The 15,698-nt window shown below is 38.5% G+C and overlaps 1 protein-coding gene across 1 annotated transcript in view; it reads left to right on the forward strand.

Annotated features, from left to right (window-relative positions):
* Nucleotides 1-15,698, forward strand: part of TPO (thyroid peroxidase) — a 53,142-nt gene that overhangs the window by 25,358 nt on the left and 12,086 nt on the right. The window contains exons 9-13 of the mRNA XM_075707739.1: nt 6,426-6,684; nt 7,191-7,361; nt 9,964-10,201; nt 13,985-14,193; nt 14,723-14,893. Coding sequence (XP_075563854.1) covers nt 6,426-6,684; nt 7,191-7,361; nt 9,964-10,201; nt 13,985-14,193; nt 14,723-14,893 — 1,048 coding nt within the window. The remainder of the gene's footprint in view (nt 1-6,425; nt 6,685-7,190; nt 7,362-9,963; nt 10,202-13,984; nt 14,194-14,722; nt 14,894-15,698) is intronic.

Raw genomic sequence — 15,698 nt, forward strand, 5'->3', positions numbered from 1 at the left:
GCAGGTCCTCAAGTTTCTTGTGCTGCTCATCATCTCTGGTCTGGCTGGAAACGCACTAGTGATCACACACACCCTCAGAGTAGAGAGTACACCCACAAAGGGGGTAGTGAGAAATAGGATTTCAGAAGAATATAGCTTAAAGTAAGAGATCAAGTGCAGGGCTCATTCAGACGAGCACACTGATCAGCTAACTCTTCACACTCGGACAGCCTCTTTTAAACCCGTTTCCTCCTATTTCCCCATGCTTTTTCCAGTGCACCTTGACCAAGTTCACCTTGACCCCTCCCTTTCCCCGCCTTTAGTCCTTTCCCCTGAGTACCCATAGTGTTTCACATGTTCCCACAATCCCCTTAGAACATTGCAAATAAAGTTCTTATGCAGTCCCCCCAAGTCCTCTCCTCCCTGCACCTCACAATGACTCCTACCCATGCAAGCAACCTCCCCTTTAGCTTACGTGATGTCCGGGGGACAGTTTCTTTTGTTGACTCATCTTGGTGGGTTTCACACCTGGGCTCGGGGTCTGCCCACTCTCTCTGGTGGCCTTGGGGAATGGACGATCCTGTGAGTCCATTTTCAATGGTTTGGTTAATCAGGTTACTCCGCCTGATGTTGCTCCTCCAAGCCTCATCAGGTCCTTTGCATTTGTAGAGATTGACCTTTAATCCGACACCATGATTCAACCTGTCTGTTATAATCCGTAATACTGGATAAGCAGTATCAGGACCAGAATAATCTGAAGCCTAGGAGACTTTCATACACTTTCTGATTCTTACACAGATTTTTAGTACCAAAAAGGGACTTTTTGAAGATGAATTGGATAAGGAGGGAGGAAAATTTCACTATTCGGATAAAACATTTTTCCTTTATTCTGCCACAATTTCTGGTCAGCGGAGTATGCAGAATGTTTCCCTTAAGAAACTACCCACGTTCTCTGGCATGTAGCAATTTGCACTTAAAGCCAGATAACTTCAGAAAAGTAACATACTTTATTTAATTGTATTTAGCCAGTCCTTTTGAAAATCTTGGCTTTTTTTTTTTTTTTTTTAATGTTTATTTTGGTTACATTAAGCATGTCAGCTCCTCTGCTGTAAATGTGATGTTTGCATTAAAACCATGGCACAAACAAGTCAGAAGAGTTGTTAATACTTGTTAGAAGAAAAGTGCAAATCCAAAAGTAGGCCTCTGTGTGTTCATATACTTCTGATGTGTAATGTTATGGCCTCAAAGAAAATAATTTGTGCAAGGCAATATGCTGCATGAATCTGAGCTACTCATTATCTCTACCAGTATCACAGACTAATGAGATTTGCCTATGGCTCATTAGAAATGTGTTTGAGTTATATCTAGCTGGTTCAGAGACACTCATTCAAGACAGATAATTGGAGTATCTCTATTAATGTGGTATGCTAACCAGCACACTAATGACAGCTCTAGCTGAAGTTACCTTGAGATTTCCACTCTAAAATTTAGTTTCAGTTGCTACAGATTTCTAAAATTCTTCCTTTTTGGAATTAATACTTTCAAGTGTAATTTTTGCCTGTGGGTGTGTAATTATAGAGAATTGAAGAAAAAGCCTTCCTTTCTTTCTAGAATAGGGAGAATGAAAAAAATCTCTCTCTAGACCATGCTTTCCCTCCTAGATGCTTTTTTGGCAGCATAAATATCTGTAGTGACAAGTGTTTAATAATAGAAACTTGACAAAGTTACCCAACATAACAATTGCCTGTTGATATCCTGGACAAAATTTTTTTGGTTGCATTGTAGGCATGTTTCACTGATAAGTAGCAGTTTATATAAGACACGACAGTGGTTAACTCTCCCCTTGTATTTTATGGGAATGACACATGCTTAACTCTGAAGTATTAACACTGCAGTATACAGTGGTAAAAATACATAACCTGATTTTCCTAGTGTTTTGTGCAAAAAGACATTTTTTCATTGTCATTTACTAACTGAAATGAAACTATCTACTTAGAATCATAGAATCATAGAATTGTTTAGGTTGGAAAAGACCTTTAAGATCATCCAGTCCAACCATTAACCTACACTACCAAGTCCACACTAAACCAATCAAGGGTAGACTAGACTAAACCATGTCCCAGAGTTCCACATCTACCAGCTTTTTGAACACTTCCAGGGATGGTGACTCCCCCACCTCTCTGGGCAGCCTGTTCCAATGCTTGACTACCCTTTCTGTGAAGAAATTTTTCCTAATATCCAACCTAAACCTCCCCTGGCACAGCTTGAGCCCATTTCCTCTCGTCCTATCGCTAACTACATGGGAGAAGAGACCAACAACTTGTTTTGCTTATTCCTGTTTTGAACTGAGAAAACAGAATAAGGAGAATTAGGATTCCTCCTTTTAAGCTATTTGTAAGAAAATAGTTTAAATTTGTTTTCCTTTAAACAAAAAGTGTAGACAAACCCAGGAAAAAACACTCAATTATGCAACTACTACAGTCTTAACATCGTTATTTCATACATACATGGTTTGCAGCGTGCAATTGCATGCACATGTGCTGTTCCTCCCAGAGACTGTTTCCCCTGATGTTCCATTTGGATTGTGAAAGCCAGATGATGTAGCACTAGTCAGAGTGAAGCAGGAGTTTTGCAGATCAATCTGAATCAAATTCTCTTTGATATATTACAGTATCAGAGAACCATCTCTGAATTAATAGTGTTACTGCCAGTTGATCCCAACTGTAGTTGACAACCACCTTTAGTTTTCAGCCTGTACGTAGGTGTTTTTTTCACTTCCTTCTACATCTGCTTGTGTTCTCTGAACATCTTGCATCCCTACTTCTCTGCCATGATCCGAGGCGCAGGTTGAAAGCGGGCATCTTCTGAAGCTGACATATTTTAACTTAACTACAGTTATTGGGTTCAACATGGCTAACTTGGATGAAACTTTTTTCGTGACATTAGATAACTCCTGTCAGAGCTTAAACTCTATTAAATTATAAAAGCTAAACAGATAAATAATTGATATTATAGAGTATGTGTTGCATACTGTCATAACTCATGTTTATAAAGAGTATAGTTCAGACTATTAACGGAACTATAATAATGTGTTCCTTATTTATTAAAAATTGTATTATCATGCTATCACACTTTACAGAAAAGTTTAGGACTTCAACATCACCTGTAAATCTTTTAATATCTACAGTGAGAACTTCAAACCAAATGTGCTTAGCACTTTAATGAATTAAGCATCATTGCTGTGTTTTGTTGATCTCTATGATTTCTGCACTTTCCCAAGTGAAAGAGCTTCATTTAATTGGCTCTTCACTATCTCAGTGAAATACTATTCCTTTGCAGTTACCTCTGGCCAATGGCAAAGACAAGCTGTATTTTTGGCCTTACTTGTTCTTATGATAGTTCACATATTTTTATATTATCTCTTCCAGCCTTTTTTTCATTTCCTTTTCCATCCATTGTGCCCCGTTCACACCTACTTTGGAAAATGCTGGAGGGGTTTTGGCAAAGAAACTCTGCTGAACTTTATGAGCAGTAATATGAATGTCTGTATCTTTTGCACCTAATTTGAAATAACTTTTAATATGAACAAAAAATTCTCAAGAATAATCTGAAATTATGTAACCTATTTCCAAATATCTAATGTATGGCTGACTTCTGCTGGAGGTGGCCCAGGCTGGAGGCAAACCCAGCCAGGAATCTTGCTGAGTTCAAAAGGACACTTGGGAAACCCTGTTGTAATTCTGCCTTCTGGATGAGAGGGATGTTGCCTTTCACAATAACAGCCTGTTTAACTGAGTATTATTGTGTTTGCAGGTCAGAATTCGGTTACTTTTATATAAACAGTGCACATGAGTCATGATATGATGTAAAATCTGTACAAAGCATTTTCTGACAGTCTTATAATCACTCAGATTCTGTTTTTGACTGAATACTTACCAAATGATTGGTTGAATTGCTAGGAAATCAGAATTTTATTTTCTTTGATATGATGAATAGCATTTAAGTACTCTCAATCCCTCTGTTACTCTCAGGTCATACAGACTACTGAAGTCATTTAAATATCGAGCATATGGGCTTCTGTGTAAAAGACAGTGCCCATTTTTCACCATTTCTCACTGAATTATACCATTGAAACAATGACTGTCATGAGACAGTAGAAATATTTACACTATTGATTAAAATTAATTTCTTCATGAGACTTCTATGGAGCCTGGAGTTGATGCTATGAGGTGCTGAATGTCTCCTTAGAGGAGCTTGGATTACCACTAATCTCATAAATGTCACAAGGAGCTGAGACCAGCCAGTACCTTGCAGGTTCAGACTCATTATATTCACATAAATCCCTTATGCTGCTGCAAACACCTGTAAGTTAACTTATTACTCATATATAGACGCAAAATAAGTAATAAATGGTAAAGCAGTTCATTGTACTTGTTTGCATTTTCTTTTCCATATAGACCCTTTCTGGCTCTGATTTTACTGATGTATTTTTAGACAAGAATATTCCTTTTTTTCCACAGGAGAATCTCAGTTGATGAAGGAACTCTGTATTGAAAGAAAGTATTATGCTTATTTATGCCAAATATGAAAGGAAATAAATCTTTCTCTCAGAGCAGGGAGTGCATGCAAAAGAATTTTAACAAAAATAATTTTGATGTTTGTCAGCTGTTTACACCTTCTTTAAAACTTATATATGTGTCAGCTACGAGAATTTGTAGCAAGCCTCTCCTTGACCATGCAGACAAATTCAGGCAAGGTATGTTCAGACACTACACAAAGACCAGATGCTACATGCTGATATACTTTAGATATGGTTCTCTGTCAGACTGCAAATTCTTTCTGGCAGTATCATCTTCTGCTGTATTAGTAACATCTTCTTAGTCTGTATTGTCTAAAAATCACCTCTACTTGATGAAGCCTTATTTAGCCATTGAAAGTTTCCATCAAACAGGTGCCTCTCCTAGCTCAAGACAGGCATAAGACCCCTTTTTACCTTAGCCTTTTAATTTTCATGTCTTGAAACAGCAACCCCTCTTCTCCCATGAAGGAAACAAGAAATTAAGATCTTGCCTCTGGAGCAAACGAAAAATCTGAATTGTCCTTTCCTTCAGGGAATCTGGCCTTTATGAACAGCTTAGCTTGGGATTTCATTTACAATGAGCCAAAAAATGACAGTCGTATCAGGATGTTTGTGTCCATGGCTAGCCTAGCCCTATTTAAAGTCTTTGCTTGTAAAAACTAACTCCAAATCTAAAATTAGAAAGAACTTTTGTCTTGCAAACCCTTTGTGAATGTACCAAAAATTTAACTTCTCAAATGACACTGTCAGTATTAATTTCTAGCAATTATTTTATTTTCTTCATATGTTGTATTAAAGGAGCTGTAAAAGGAATTCTAACCTATTGTCTTTCAAGTATTTTGTTCACTGCATGACCTAACCTGAAAATGTAAAGAGGTTGTTACCTCTGCCTCCTGGGAAAAGTGAACGAATTCTGGAGGGGTTTGCTTGGCTCTGTGCCTTGCCTAAAATAATGATACAAGTTTTTCATAAGGTCATTTTATGCCAACTAGCTTTTCAATATGCACTATATCAAGCACAAAGTGCATTTGTCTGTGTATTTTATTGCACACTATATTGAATCTAGAAGGTATTTTATTTAGTTCATTATGCTTCATATCCATCCCATTATGCTTTATTGAGTTCAATGTAATCTTTAACCTATAATGCACTTTCATTTTATTTGGTATATTAGATCGTTTTCCCCTTCTTTTTGGTCATGATTACTCATATGCTTTTTTCATGTGACTGTAATGCTATTACATTATAAAAGCCTTTGACAGAAGATGTTTATCAGCATTTTCATTTTTTGAAATGTGTTTTCTAGGAGTCTATAAATTGTCTTGAGTTTAGCATAAAATGTCTACCAAGGGAGTCTGGGCACCAGTATTTTAAAAACTGGTCATTTCAAGTATTCAGTAAAGAGGATTTGTGTCACAAATATATGTCTGAAAATAAAATCTGTTCATACCAACAACCATTCTTGAAAGTTTTATACTAATTCACACTTTCATTGCCATTTTTAAGGGCATTATAATTTACACCATCATAATCAGACCTTTAAATCCTGTGAGCTGAATTACGCCCATGGATTAGAAATGAGCAACAGTGGTAATCTCTACTGAGGAGGCTTTGGTCTGGCATTTATGGTAGGAGCTAACAGGGGCCTGGCTGTCGTACTGCACTGAGCCGTGCCACTAATTCTCTCCAGTCATTTGTCTCTATTGCAAAAATAGGTACAATATTGTTTACCAGCTAATACTGGCCTTAGCCATACCAAATGCTTGGGGATAGATGAGTGAAGAAAAAGGCATTTAGCATGTGGGAACCATTACTATTCATCTATAAAAACATTGAATGATAAATGTTTCTTTTTCTTTTCTTTCAGATTATTACTTTAAGAGATTACATTCCCAAAATCATTGGTACAGATGCTTTTAATCTGTATATTGGCCTTTATACAGGTTATGATCCCACAATGAATCCTACGGTTTCTAACGTATTTTCAACAGCTGCTTTTCGTTTTGGTCATGCAACAATCCAACCAATAGTAAGGCGATTGAATGCACAGTATTTAGATGATCCAGAACTCCCAAATCTTCATTTGCATGAAGTTTTCTTTAGTCCCTGGAGGCTCATTAAAGAAGGTATGATTTTATTGAAACTGTTTTTTTCCAGAATATTGTAATTTTTTTCAAAGTTACTTATCTTGAATTAGGAATAGGAACATTTATTTAATTGCATCACTGACTTAAGTTGTTAAACTGGTTCCAGAACATGAACATGAACTGGAACAATTATTCTGAGATAAATAGTCCTCTGAATCAGTCAAAAGTTTTTCTCCAGATTAAACCAGTCTGGTAGATTGACAATAGATTGATGATTGATGATGAAGATATTCTTTATCTTTTCTTTTTGTGGATGAATATATTATCAGGTTGCAAATTTTCTTACACCTGAAGAAGCAGATGGAGCTTTTTTATAGCACTATTACTTCTATTTCAACCTGCAGGACATTTTTGCATAGGTTTGAATGTAAAAGCCTGTGGTCAATGTTCAGAAAATGTAGAAGCATACATGCATTCACATTTGTTAAGAAAGTTACAATAGCTTATAGATACACTGTAACTTTGTATTATTTTTGTGTTTAAAGGAGGCTTGGATCCTTTACTAAGGGGTCTTCTAGCACATTCAGCAAAACTGCAGGTGCAAGATCAACTACTGAATGAGGAATTAACAGAAAAACTGTTTGTGTTGTCCAATAATGGTTCACTTGATTTAGCGTCGTTAAATTTACAGCGTGGCCGTGATCACGGACTCCCAGGTCTATTGATTTTTCTTGAATTTTCTCCCAACTAGTAACTGAACTATAACTGCTTGTATTTGGGATGTAATTGTAAGCTTTTAAATAATAGCTTTAGTAATCAGAAAAGTAACTTAAGTATCTTTTAAAATGTAACTAAGTGGCTAATATTTTTAACTTTGATGGAAACAAAATATTCCTCAGCATTTGAAATTAAAATCATAGAATCATAGTATCATAGAATCATTTAGGTTGGAAAAGACCTTTAAGATCATCCAGTCCAACCATTAACCTAACACTACCAAGTCCACCACTAAACTAGTTAAGGGTAGAGTAATAATTTCATTTTTCCTGGCTTGGTGGTTGGATTATTTTATAATGAAAGTAAAAACTAGGAATCATTAAGGTTGGAAAAGATCTCTAAGATCATCAGTCCAACCATCAACCCAACACCCCCATGCCCACTAAACCATGTCCCAAAGTGTCACATCTACCCATTTTTTGAATACCTCCAGGGATGGTGACTCCACCACCTCTCTGGGAAGCCTGTTCCAATGCTTGACCACTCTTTCAGTAAAGAAATTTTTCCTAATATCCAATCTAAATCTCCCCTGGCGCAGCTTGAGCCCATTTCCTCTTGTCCTATCGCTAACTACTTGGGAGAAGAGATCAACACCCACCTCACTACTACCTCCTTTCAGGTAGTTGTAGAGAGCCAGAAGGTCTCCCCTCAGCCTCCTCTTCTCCAGGCTAAACAACCCCAGTTCCCTCAGCCACTCCTCATAAGGCCTGTGCTCCAGATCCTTCACCAGCCTTGTTGCCCTTCTCTGGACACGCTCCAGCACCTCAATGTCTTTCTTGTATTGAGAGGCCCAAAACTGGACACAGTATTCCAGGTGCGACCTCACCAGTGCTGAGTACAAGGGCACAATCACCTCCCTGCTCCTGCTGGCCACACTATTCCTGATACAAGCCAGGATGTTGTTGGCCTTCTTGGCCACCTGGGCACACTGCTGGCTCATGTTCAGCCGGCTGTCTACCAACACCCCCAGGTCCTTTTCGGCCAGGCAGCTTTCCAGCCACTCTTCCCCAAGCCTGTAGCATTGCATGGGATTGTTGTGACCGAAGTGCAGAACCCAGCACTTGGCCTTGTTGAACCTCATCCAGTTGGCCTCGGCCCATCAATCCAGCCTGTCCAGGTCCCTCTGCAGGGCCATCCTACCCTCCAGCAGATCGACACTCCCACCCAGTTTGGTGTCATCTGCAAACTTACTGAGGGTGCACTCAATCCCTTCATCCAGATCATTGATAAAGATATTAAAGATATTAAAATAACATGTTAAGTCTGGAACCCAGAAGGACAGTACTAGTGAGTGTATCTGGGTGTGCTTGGTGTAGGTATGTGAGGCTTGTTCTTGCTGGAACCAGCTCTAGAGGATTGGGGTTGGCAGGCTGCCCCCAGCCTGTGGGAGAGGTCAATTTAGACACAACCTCATTGGTTCTACCAACCAGAAAAGGTGTTGAGACATCTCCAGAAGTGACGTAGATGGCTTATTTATGTGTACACCCCATTTTCAGATATATTACACATTTGTGCCTGTTTTTTGCACTGGATTTCTTACTCCAGTCAGTCCAGGGTAAAATTAAACTAACAGTCAATGAGCATTAGCCCATCAGGCCATGGGTGTACCAGCTTAGAGGAAGACTGCTGGATACAGTCGGTTCCCAGTCCTGTATAAAAATCTCTTGCAAGCATGTCACAGCTTCTGAGAGCCGAGGCAGCAACCCTCAACGTGGTAGACATGGCCTCTTTCTTTTTAATTTCTAAAACTCTGTCCTGACCCCCTGCCTGATCAGACCACTTGTCTGCATGAATAAGGAACAAACCTTGCTGCCCTTCTATGTTTTGAGCCTGATTTCCCACCCATGGAGGTAGGACTGACTGATTGTCAAAGGGCATTATGTCTGTGGGTGACAAACCCTCCCCATTTCCCCTGTGCAACTCCACAGCTAGGAATACACAAGTTGTTGGCCCTGGGCGGTAGAAATGAAGTCTGACTCCAGCCTGGAATTTCAAGCTGTCAGCTACAGAAGGGTAGAAATGGAGGTTTGATCTCCCAGACCAGAAATTAAAGTTTTGTTGGGAGATGGGGGTGTTAATTCCAATGATGTAAAAGAATGTAAAAGATATATATTTTCCAGATAGCTTGATATATGCCCTGGGACACTCTCCTTTGTAAAGTGTTGTAGTTGCCAACTTCATTCAGGTTACTTCTTGGCCATTCTTCACCTAACTCCTGTATTCTTAGTCTGGAAATCTCAAGACACAGTGCATGTTCCTATTATCTATTATCATGTTTCCATTGCTTAAATATGGGAGGGAGAATTGTTTCAAACCTTTGTTTTCCTTCATGAAAATGATGTAACAATTGCATATCCTGTAGTTTCAGATCCTGCCATTATTCCCCCAATCAATTTAACCAATAATAATAGGCCTATTTTTAGGCATAACTGTCTATGACTATGATTAAGGTTGTCAGAATCCAGTGGTTACAAATTTATTAATTTCATGTATCATGCTTAACAGTCAAGTCTAATCTTCCTTTTAACATAATATTTACAGGTTATAATGACTGGCGAGAATTCTGTGGCTTACCAAAACTGGAAACTCAAACTGACCTGAATACAGTAATAACCAATCACAATGTCACTGAAAAAATCATGGAATTGTACCATAATCCTAGCAATATTGATGTTTGGCTTGGTGGTCTCGTAGAAGACTTTCTTCCAGGGGCTAGAACCGGTCCCCTGTTTGCGTGTATAATTGGAAAGCAAATGAAAGCACTAAGGGATGGTGATCGGTGAGTTTATTCATGCTGTTGAATCACTTGTGTAATATGCAGAAGCAATGGAGATTTTACAGATATGTGAGGATACTTCCCAGAACATAAGACAACATGATACTTAAACAGGCTTTAAACAAATTGTTCCCTGCCTCTCCCAAGTTTTCAATTTTGCTTCTTCAGTTTTGTTGGGTGAGCTTTTGCTTATGCTTCTTTGGTCTGGATATAATTTCAATTCCAGATGACATGAAGATTATTTCTGTGGTATTGAGATGCCCAACTTTGCACTCCTGGTGGAAGTACAAGGTGTCACCAGCACTTAATTGTGCCAGGGGCAGCTAACTTCTGTGTGGACAGATGTAGTACTGTGCAGTCTTTAGCTATCTGGTCCCTGAGGGCTGCACTGGGTCCTTAACTGGAAGAAACTCAACATTTTCCATGGCAACCACAGCAAAGTCAGAAGGGACAGGCAGAGAGCTGTAATTCAGGCTTCCTAGAGGGGATAGTAAAAACACCATGTACCTAGTCCTATGTGAACTGGGACTTCAGAGTGCTCCCAGAATTGCCTCATCGGACACAGCATAGCACGTCCCTTCACCCAACCCTGCACAACCTCCACCAGGATCTTGTGCCTGTTCAACCCTCCACACCAGGAAGGCAGGAGAAATGTAGCTTCAGGTCACAAAGGGGTTCAAGATGCAGTTTATATCTTGTTTCTGCTCCTGAAGCAATTATAAAACCAACCTTTTTTCCATTTCCGTCATGTACTTGTGGCAGTAATTTTGAATCTCATGAGAAGAATAATTTTAAACTGCTCACACCGTGCTAGCAGTGGTGTTTTAAGTACATCTGGTCCTTACACTCACCTTTAAGCTCCTCTCATAAGTTACTGTTGTGGAAAGAAACCATTATGTAAATAAGCATCAGAGGCAGAATTTAAATCTGAACTTTAAAAAATGTTAATTAATTAGTTCACAGGAAAAAGTGATGTTAGTAATAAAGGTGGTATCGTATTAGGACAAACCATATAAACAACAAACATTCCACTCAACTATGTTAAAAATGTCATTGAAAGTCATCTGAATCTTACATGCATACTTGACCCTATCTGGGGAAGGGTAATCGAGGCCCTTCCAGCCTTGTTTCCATTATTCAGTGCCTTATGATACTACTAGCATTAATTAAACTTAAGCATGATTTAACGTTACCTTCAAATTGAGAAAAAGAGAGTTCTAATAATAAAGGAATTCCCCTAGTTTCTGCCACAAAGTTTGTGTCAGCTAACTTAAATGTGAAAAGGTATTGTCATTAATAGCATGATAAAGAACTATCTAAGAGAAGTTAGAAGTGCTTAAAAATGTTATAATTGTCACACAGTAAATATAAGAATGGAAAAGTCTAACATTCATTGCAGTGCCTTGTCAGATAGACTATTGGATATTATCTATATCTGCACTAGTAACATTACATGCTTACTAGATGCCCTAATTGTAAGATACTGTAAGTAGGGACTTCAAAACATCTCTTCTAACGTACTCATTTAAGTTCAGAAATCAGGACTACGTGGAATTTTTGACTGATTGAACTCCATCCTGATAGCCTTAAAATCTTTTGTCGGTAATCTGACAAAACATGAAGGGATTTCTTTTTCCAATGTCCTAAACTCAGGCACTGTCTTAACCTCAGCCAAATCGCCTGGAACAAATTGTTTCTATTCCATCAGCCTTGACTTTCTTTTTTGTCTCTGAATGTTTTTGTGATCTCAGGATTTGCAGTAGTTGGGCAAAAATTCTGAATCTGACTTTGTCATTCTTTGCGTAGGAGGACTTGTGACTCTTTTTTTTTTTTTTTTTTTTTTTTTTTTTTTTTACTCTAACCCTGTAAAATTCACTGGTAAAAATTTGGTCACCTGATACAGATCTGTTGGAGCAACCTTCATTAGAATTAACAAGTACCTGCTGGGTATATTAAAAAATGATTTTGTGCTCAAGCCTTCTCAGCAGTGTAGATAAAACTGAATTTTGTGACAAAAGTAGAATAGGTTTTAATGTATATGAAAGGGGAAATGACAGGTGTAGAAGAACTGAGTGGAGCAAAGTTTCTGATGGCTTCAGTTATGGGAAGGGGCCTGGGAACCATCAGTGAGGTTTCAGTATGCTCTGAGAAGTTTGGTGACGGTTTGAAGGTGAAGGGTTAGGAGGAAGGCAGTTTTCTTTTTTTCTCTCTCCAGCCCCTCCATCTCTCCTGCACTTGTCACAGTGCTGCTGAGGTGTGGGACATTCACTCCATCCCTGCTCCTGCAGATTGCCTCCTGCTCCAATACAGGCAAAAAGTGGGACAGGTTTCTCCCCAGATTGTCCTGCTGTAGGTAACTATTTGCTCATAAAGTCAGTTTTGCAAAATTTCACATGCACTTTCCTTGCTTAACCAGTACAGTCCTATTGGCAGCAGGGTCCAATTTGCCCTGAAAAGCCCCCCCAGGGCACACTAGCAGCCCTCAATGTTGCCCAGAACACAAACAGGACTATCAGACTTCTCATCTGCATGGTACCATTTCAGGGGGCTCATAAAAAACCTAACATGCTGCCCACATGCCAGGTTTCCACAGGGTCCACAGTCAACATTGCTGTTCCCTTCCGATCAGAAAAATGTAAACACAAAACCCACAGACTTTTCTAGAAACCCCAGCCTTGTTCCCCCAGTATTATGGATGCCCAAGTCCTTTGACAAACTTGAGGTTAATTTGTACAGTGTGATCACATCCATACTCAACTGCTAATCATCCTAGGACATGTTAGCACAAATCCTGCCTATTTGGGAAATTTGGGAAAATCCTAATTGGCCTGAGTACCACAGGGAACTATCTTAGTAGCTTAGCAGTGCTTAACACTGTTTAATGTACTAATGCAGATGTGCTATTTAAACTCTCCAGAAATTTTTTTTTTTGCCATTCATGATATGTTTTTATGCGCAAAATGTTTATCTTTTTTCCTCAGTGTTTTCTTTCCCTTTCTTTTTATCTTTAAACACATATGTATGTGTGTATGCACACACATAAATTATATAAATATTGTAGCACCAACTGGTTCTTCTGTTCTGCCACCACACTCCTGATCCGACAAAATAGAAAAAGCAGCTTCTCTCTGTTCCAGCCAGTCCTCTTAGCTTACCTTTTTGTATGGTCAAAAGCACAATTGGTGTCTTACAATTTCCTACTATAATTAATCTGCATATCTACAGCTTTCTTAGCAAATAAAGAACTCCATATTAAACAGAAGAGCATTCAGCAATACCTGTTTTCATAGCAACCATTCAGTAATGGCAAGCAGAATTCAAAAGCTATGGTATGGGGAAGTCTATTATGGCTGCCTCTGTCATTCTCCTGTAATTTATGCTTAAAACAAGTTATGAGTGCTCAGTGAATGCTGGTGTGCATAAGATTAAGCATCCAATTCAAAAAAATTAGTTCCAAGTTTTTCTCTCAAGATTGTAACTTTTTTTGTGGTTGTGTATCATCAATGAAAAGCAACTCTGTAAATGTGAATAATTAATAGTTTTAACCAGCTGACTTTAACACATGATCTGAGTTGACCAGTGCGTCAGACTCACACTAGCCTTTTTGTGACTTTCAAGCTGGGCATGTAAGTCTGCAGGTCATGGTGTTTACTTTTATTACTGTCGTATCCACCTACACTTTGCTGTAACTCTTATTTTTGGTCTTTTACACAGGGTACTGTGAAAGTAAAAATAATCAGCTCTTTGAATTTGATCTTTTCAAAATGTTCCTATCAATCTTTCCAGATTTTGGTGGGAAAATGATAATGTTTTCACAGAAGCTCAAAAGCATGAACTCAAAAAACACTCGTTGTCCCGCGTGATTTGTGACAATACAGGGATTTCTGAAGTTCCAGCAGATGCCTTTCAACTTGGAAAATTTCCACAGGATTTTAAGCATTGTAACAATATACCTGGGATTAATTTAGAAGCTTGGCAAGAATTCTATCAGGAAGGTAATCTTTTTTTTACCAGTCTTTTCTGATGGGAGGGGAGAGTAATCAGCAGTTAGAGCACCGACCTTAGTTGTGGTGGGTCTTGAGTTACTGGTCTGTTGCAGATCTTTAATATTTCTACCACTTCAAAATGGGATCTAAGTCTTTCTCTCCTTCTTTCTCAACTTCCTCTGTAAAAATGATAGTGTTTGAAGTTATCAGCTTCACTCTGATAACATGAATGGCTTGTGATATATTCCGACATTATGGCGGTTGGAGTAGGAGTTCTCAGACAGGTAGCAAATATTAACTAAGAACTCTGCAGAACATACTGTTAGAAGATAATGCTAATTTTACAAGGATTATAAGTCAAACCTGAGGTATTCCATATAAATTCTTGTCCAGAAATTAACAATTAAATTCTTGAACACCTTAAAACATGAGTAATTTCACCAAAGTTAATTTATAGCAGTAATGAAGAATAATGTCCATTTTCAAGGGTAAGGTGGTAATTTTTTAACACCTTGTAATACGGTCTTTTTATTTGTAGAAGAAATATGTGGAACACCAAAGAGTGTGGCAAATGGTGATTTTGTATACTGTTCAGAATTAGGAAAATCTACAGTGACTTATTCATGTCAATATGGATTTCAATTACAAGGAGAAGAGCAATTAACCTGCACAAGTAAAGGATGGAACTTTGAGGCTCCCGTTTGTATAGGTATCTATTTTTTTTGTTGTTGTTTCTGAATTTTCTAAAAGCTGAAGTCCAGCACAGCTGATAGAAGTGAACTCCCTCCTATGCTGTCTTGTAGTCAAACTTCTGGGTTTGTAGGTACAATAACATGATAATGTGAAATAATAACTATCTCAATCTCTACCCATCCTGATTCAGCAATCAGGTTGATGATAGGAAAATGCCACTAAAAATTACCTAATTAAGCAAAAATGAGTCAATTAACAACCAGCAGGAAAAAAAGCAGCAAATCAGAATTATACATTACTTCTTCCAACATTCAACATAACAGCAAGACAAACAGTTGTCATTTTCCTAGCATTGCTTCAATGGATGCCCTACATACAAAATGAGCTCAGCACCAATAGTTCATGTATCATCCTAATCAGTTAAGCAAAAGTGTGTCCTGGTTGCAGCTGGGCTAGAGTTAATTTTCTTCCTAGTAGCTGGTATAGTGCTGTGGTTTGGATTTAGTAGGAGAAGAATGTTGATAACACACTGATGGTTTAGTTGTTGCTAAGTACTGCGTATGCTAGTCAAGGACTTTTCATCTTCCCATGCTCTGCCAGGTGCACAAGAAGCTGGGAGGGGGCACAGCCAGGACAGCTGATCCAAACTGGCCAAAGTGTTATTCCATACCATATGATGTCGTACTCCGTATATAAACTGGGGAGAGTTGGCCAGCGGGCAGCGATCGCTGCTCAGGAACTGTCTGGGTATCAGTCAGTGGGTGGTGAGCAATTGCAGTGTGCATCACTTTTTTTTTTATTATTTTTATTATTATTATTAT

This window comes from Pelecanus crispus, chromosome 3, assembly GCF_030463565.1.
Source record: "Pelecanus crispus isolate bPelCri1 chromosome 3, bPelCri1.pri, whole genome shotgun sequence".
In the NCBI taxonomy this organism is placed as follows: domain Eukaryota; kingdom Metazoa; phylum Chordata; class Aves; order Pelecaniformes; family Pelecanidae; genus Pelecanus; species Pelecanus crispus.